This window comes from Antrostomus carolinensis, unplaced genomic scaffold (genome assembly GCF_000700745.2).
Source record: "Antrostomus carolinensis isolate BGI_N321 unplaced genomic scaffold, ASM70074v2 scaffold38877, whole genome shotgun sequence".
NCBI classification, from domain to species: Eukaryota; Metazoa; Chordata; class Aves; order Caprimulgiformes; family Caprimulgidae; genus Antrostomus; species Antrostomus carolinensis.
The window spans coordinates 7,135-13,042 of NW_010326003.1; the positions used below are offsets into that span (position 1 = coordinate 7,135).

Genomic DNA, 5,908 nt, shown 5'->3' on the forward strand with positions numbered 1-5,908 from the left:
ATACATATCTAACTTGCAAGTATTTAAGTTTCCTCCAGTAACTTCCACACACTCAGCTCCAAGCCCTGGCTGCTACTGACAAAGGTATTGTCTTAAGCTAAATACTTTACATGATTTAGTCATCAGACAAGAGAATTTACTTTTAAGTTGCATAAACATGCTTAGTACAGAGGCATTGACTTGCCCCTATCCCTTATTTTCTCCCACATCTCAGACTTAGTGAAGTTGCTTGCACAACTTAAACATGAGTTAAGTAGGCTGCATGGAGGAAGGGTTTGCTTTAAGACACTGATAGATGGGAGGTACCACTATTGGAAGAGAAAAGGAGGCCTGTGATTTATTGTAAACAAAAGTGTGGGGTTTTTCCAGTGAAAGCTCCACCTTGATGAAACAGCAATACAAATGAAGGTTCTGTACAAACTGCACCATTAAACATGTTTTCCAGGTTGTTCAAAATACCCACCACTCACTTTGCATCCAATAATCTCTGCCCAAAACCCAGTAGCATTTACAGTCAGATTTCTCCACCAAGAACATGACCACTTCATATTTGACTGCATTGCTGACTACAAATACTTACTAGCTCATGTTTGGATGACATTATAAAGTTAGAGACAATAATTAGTATTAGCACAGTAATTATTAAACTGAAAAGCTGATGTTTACAAAACAGTACACTTAACCCAAGCTGCATACTATTACATATGGTATGGAGAAATTACTTTACATTGGTCCTGTAGTTCAGTTTAATCATTCAAGGAATGCATTTAATACAGGATACCTATAGCAATTAACAGCCTTTCAAATACTTAAATAAAGCTTGGCCTTCTAATGCTGAAAATGAATTAAGGGGCCAGGATTTAGAAGTATACGGATGACTGCCATTAAAATTTTTTAAGGATCGATGTATTTTGTACCTAAAGCATTTATAAATTAAACAGTAACAGATAAGTATTGAGCACAGTATTAAGGTGTTTTATGGACATCCAGCTCTCTGTAATTGTGAACATAGATGTAAATCTGCGAAACAACAGGGATGCAGATTCAGGGTGGTACAGTGGTCATGCCATGTGGAGTGCCAGGATGAAATGGTGTTTATTTACTCACAACTTGAGACTGAACAGAGAATCACAGATGCTACAGCTCACTTAGGTTCCACTTCATTCCTAGCTGTTACTATCTCATAGGCTCCCATTTAAGCAATGTTCCATGACCCTGAACAGTCCAGCTTCTGTCCTACAGTTCAGGTCTAACTGGCTTACATCCTGCAATAGTTAAGAGGATTTAAGTACAAGTCTGTAGCTAAATTTAGAGGCACAATAAAGAGTCATTACTTTATCCACAACTATTACTTGTTTCACATGTCATACAGCAGATTGGTATGCAATGCAATCTTCCTTTTTTAACTGTTAGGATGTTTCTGCTATCAGTATTTTTTAAATTAATTAACTTCCAGTTCTCATGAAATAGCTTAGTCCACAAACTCCTTACTTCTCAATATTTGCTACAGCTTAACTTAGGTTAAAAGATTTCAACTGAAATACAAGAAACTGCAGGTTTTTTTAAACAGATGTTCATGTTGCTGCTAGACTATATACATGATTTTAAGAAATAACATTTAAAATTCTTGGCTTCCAACATGGTTCACTGTATGAGGACTTAATTGAAAAGTGTTGAACTACTTAAACATTCAAGATGTAAGCATGAGGTAACATGGTGTAAACACATCTGGTTTAAGTCTCATATTACAGCCTGTCAGTCCTAGAATAAAATTTAATTTTCCACAGTTTAAAAATTATTAATGTGCAAATTCTGCCATGCCAAGGTTATTAGTAAACTTCAATCTCACAGTTCAGTTTATTCACAACAGCAGCTTGGACTCAAGACACGTTATTTGCAGTAGTGGTGGTTCTTCATAAAACTACTTAGGATAAAAATGTTTTGTGTGTATTTCACAAGTGAGCAATGATTTTAACAGAATTCTGAGATGTTCCATCAGTTGATGTGGTGGCACAGTGAACACTTTCATCCTGTTCAAGATCTGACAAAGTGCACAGAACAATCAAGCATGCAGGGGTTTTGTTTCCATAACACAGCACTGGAACACCACAAGTGCTTCTGGCCTCTGCCCAATGATCCAGGGGCACGTTCATTCTTTGGGGAGGCCAGTCATACGGTACTGACTGAAGGGCAGGAGTCAAAGAGCCATTCATGAAATCTGAGTAAAGAAATGTCTTTGAAAAATGCCGCAGATTATTTTTATCAAATGTGGTAGGCCACCTCTAGTGGCAGGCATCAGTATTCTCTTCTGCTGGTGGAGAAGCTAAGAATCATTTGTATGGGAAATTTTCTTCCACAGTAAAGTTTTTAAGTTATTGAGTATTAAAGAATGCTCCATTTCCATCTGATTTGCTGTGACTTTAAGGGCAATACACAAGTACAGTTGTTTTTCTAGTTCTTCATGGATGTCAGAAGGAGCACCACGAAGCAGATAGTCTTTAAGTAGCTGACAGGCTTTTGCCAAGTTTGGCTGAATTACTTCTGTGGTACACCTCATTTTGCTTTGGTCACAGAGAGTTCTACAGTCTGTACCATAAATACAGTCCAAATCTGATTCACACTGACGATCTTTAATTATTTCCTTCAAATTCATTTCTGGCACAATTTTTCTCATGTCCATCATCTTCAAATCATATTTATCATTATATCCCAAGTTTTTGGCACTTGTATCACACATAAGAAAGTTTCCGTAAGGTCCATGGAAAATATCTTCCACAAATTCTAAAAGCCCTATAGCTATTTTTGCCTTTCTTGGCCACGATGGAGTAAACCATTGGTCCATGTTTCTTCTGAAGCTGGAGGGAATGAAAAGTTCTATAATCCATGGAAGGCTGATTCCATAGAGGGAGGTATATTCAACTCTTTCGGTCACATAGAGGTCCCCACAAAATCCCATCAGTTTGGGAGTATGTTCTTTATCCTGCAAGATCACCATTAGCAGAAACTCATCTAGCTGGAGAAGTGCCCATGCAGATTTCGCCTCTGGCAAAGAAACTCTACCATCTTTGTTTCCATCAGCAAAAGACAGGATGAGATTAACCAATTCTGAAAGGTTTCCTTGTTCACCCAATTTTGCCTAAAAGCAACAAATGAAAAAGATTAAGTATAATGTCATTAACTACCATGAATTGACCTGTCATTCTGCCTCCTGTTTTTCTCCTTCTCTGGACAGTATGGTAGGGTATGTTATGTTCTAGTTTTCATTGATTATAGATGTTACAGGACTTGCTACCAGATGCCTGACGAGCTTCCTTTTTGTTCTGTTTTCAGAGGCACTAAGTATATGATCTTCTGAAAGCACTAGTGTTCTTTGCATGTCAAAATGCAAACATTACAATTCAAACATTGTTCTTGTTCAGATCAGTCTTTAGAAAAATCATATCAAGTAGCTTGTTAAGTATTCTCTTAGAAAAAGTATGTAGAATTCAAACGTTTAGATCAGGTTTAGTTTTCAGCTGATTAAACCTTACAGGTGTAGAGAAATTACAGTATCAACTACATTTTGGCCAACTATAAAAAGTACCAAGACACACTGAGTACAAATCCCATATGATAAGTCTACTGAAGTACTGAAGTTTGTTGTTTGATATAACCAACTCAATTGTATCAACACAGAGAAAGAAGCCATTGCTGTAATCAGAACTGTTGCATTTTCAGCTACAACCAAGCACACAGTCAGATAAACTTTTCCCAAATTCTCCTAAAAAAGACTCTAAAACACCTGCTGCTCACCTATTCTTACAGACAAAGCTACTGTAATGCATGACAACTGTCACCAGCTTTACATAATTATGTTATAGGCGTGTGCCTGTATACACATACGCTCACTCAGCTAGAACAGCGTTATTTCCATCACTGGAGACATAGGAGCTACAACAAGAGCAAGAATTTTAAGAAAGAAATTCCAAAATCAGTATTGACACAGCATCAAAGTGATTCTATTAGGAAAATTCTGGGGTAGCATTAAAGTAATAGAAGCAAGTATCACATTAATATAACAGAGAGAGAACTGGGAAAAGTATGGCTGCTCGTTCTGGTTAGATTACTGCTGCTCAGTTAACATAGTAACTCTTCCTTTCAAACTATGCTTCAGTCTTTGTATCTGGTTACAATAACCCCAAAAGCAGCAAAAAATATATATTTTAATAATATTTTCTATAAAAATGCAAGTGAAAGCTGTAGACGTGCAGGATGCATACCAGCTTCCATCTGTTAAAACATAAAGGAAAAACCTGGTAATTAGTCACCTCAAAATTTGAGATAAGCACTTCTGGGAAAAACTACTTTTGTGCTGATTATTTTTCTAACATGCACTTGAACAAGGCTCATACAATAGGTCATTCTCTGTAGCTGCAGGAATATAAGCCTTTCTATCAAAATAGAATAAATAAGCATACACTTACTTTAAAAAGACCATATACCATTTCTTTGAATTTCTCAACAGTGGTTCCTCTTGTCGGTTTATCAAATAGGGCTATTTCCTTCCTGGGTTCTGGATCAGTACCAAAATCGAGTTGAGCAGCTTCTTCCATCTGGCATTTTATAACACCTTGCAGATTTCCCCAGATTCCTAAATATATCTATGCAGGAAACGAGGGGAAGAAGGTAAAAAACACTACAGAAGTCCATCATCTGAAGCCCGCCTGTACTTTGACCACTGCTTCAAGAGTCAAGTAACAACAGAGATTAGAAAGCCGAGTCCTGCATACAGGCAGTGCACGGAGTGCACGCAAACAATGGCGACTTCAAATACAGTACAGCACTGCAGGCACACAGGAGATGCTGCTCTGTCCACATACAAAGCTTGACAAACAGTATATTGGCATGCCTGGCATCTGTGCATAGGTTGTTAAGAGGCTGCTTTGTGTATTTGGGGAGCAGGGTAGCAGAGAAGGAGTATGCTGTATGGAAGTATGAGTATTCAGTCAAAACGTGGAAGGATCTGATATATATATATATGTTTATAAAATATATGTAATATAAAATAATAATATATCCCTCTACATATTGGAATAATATGTAGTATTATATACAGGTATATTATATATAGGTGTGTATTGTATATAATATATTAATAATATATAGTAAACATAGACATTCTGTCTATATAGGTATATTATATATATAACCACCCTGCATGTCACAACAAATACAGTTTGAAATAATCTGTATCAAACAGATGCAGCTTGCAGACACTAAGGTCTTCTTGATGTTCTAAAGAATGACATTTCAGTGGGAAATAATTAGACTAGGTTGGATGAGTAAAGCCTTACCTGGTTATTGGGCTTGGTTGACAAACATTTTCCAAAATACAATGTTTCTTTAGCACAAAGACTGCTACATGCTGACCCATCAATAACGCCAGTCTTGTATTTATCACACTGAAACAAACAGGGACAAAAATATTTGACAAACTGCCCAAGAAAGGAGGCAACAACTGTATCTCTCCCAACACCTGACTCTTGAAAGAAAAATCTAAGAAAACTTTTAATAACCCTATACCAAAACAGTGTTAAGAAACATAACTGGTTTTATCTGTAATTGAAGATGTAATCTTACTTCAACATGCTGGAATATCAGAATTTGATTAATTTATATGTGGCACTGACTGAATTGGCTGTGGAATTAGTCAGGACAAACACTTGAGAAAGCTATGCTAAATATACTTACTATTATTTTCCTACAGTCATGTCCTCTGCATAGTTCTGTGTAGGTGGAGTATTGAACATACATAACCCAGCTGCCAATAAATACTACTAACCAAGAGATGAAGAGATACTTCATCCGCATGTATGAGAAACGTACCTAGAGGACACAAAGAGAAAATATTCTTTGCAATTCATTCAGC

The 5,908-nt window shown here is 36.7% G+C and overlaps 1 protein-coding gene across 2 annotated transcripts; it reads right to left on the minus strand.

Annotated features, from left to right (window-relative positions):
* Positions 1-2,188: 2,188 nt before the first annotated feature.
* Positions 2,189-5,861, minus strand: DIPK1A (divergent protein kinase domain 1A). Of its 2 annotated transcripts, XM_010171442.1 has the most exons (4): positions 5,731-5,861; positions 5,334-5,441; positions 4,464-4,640; positions 2,189-3,136 (listed from the first exon to the last, which is right to left on the minus strand). In XM_010171442.1, the coding sequence occupies exons 1-4, from the start codon at positions 5,848-5,850 to the stop codon at positions 2,324-2,326; spliced, it is 1,218 nt and encodes a 405-aa protein (XP_010169744.1). In that variant the 5' UTR covers positions 5,851-5,861; the 3' UTR covers positions 2,189-2,323. The 2 variants fall into 2 exon arrangements, with proteins under 2 accessions (XP_010169744.1, XP_010169745.1); XM_010171443.2 differs by lacking the exon at positions 4,464-4,640 and having other exon boundaries at positions 2,324-3,136; positions 5,731-5,856.
* Between the last annotated feature and the right edge of the window lie 47 nt (positions 5,862-5,908).

Bases quoted from the DNA above. Each gene is read 5' to 3' on its own strand.
- DIPK1A (XM_010171442.1), bottom strand. From the start codon at position 5,850: ATGCGGATGAAGTATCTCTTCATCTCTTGGTTAGTAGTATTTATTGGC. The intron at 5,442-5,730 runs GTAAGTATATTT...TGTTTGTTTCAG, and splicing joins ATGACTGTAGGAAAATAATA to TGTGATAAATACAAGACTGG. The intron at 4,641-5,333 runs GTAAGGCTTTAC...TTTCCTGCATAG, and splicing joins CAACCAAGCCCAATAACCAG to ATATATTTAGGAATCTGGGG.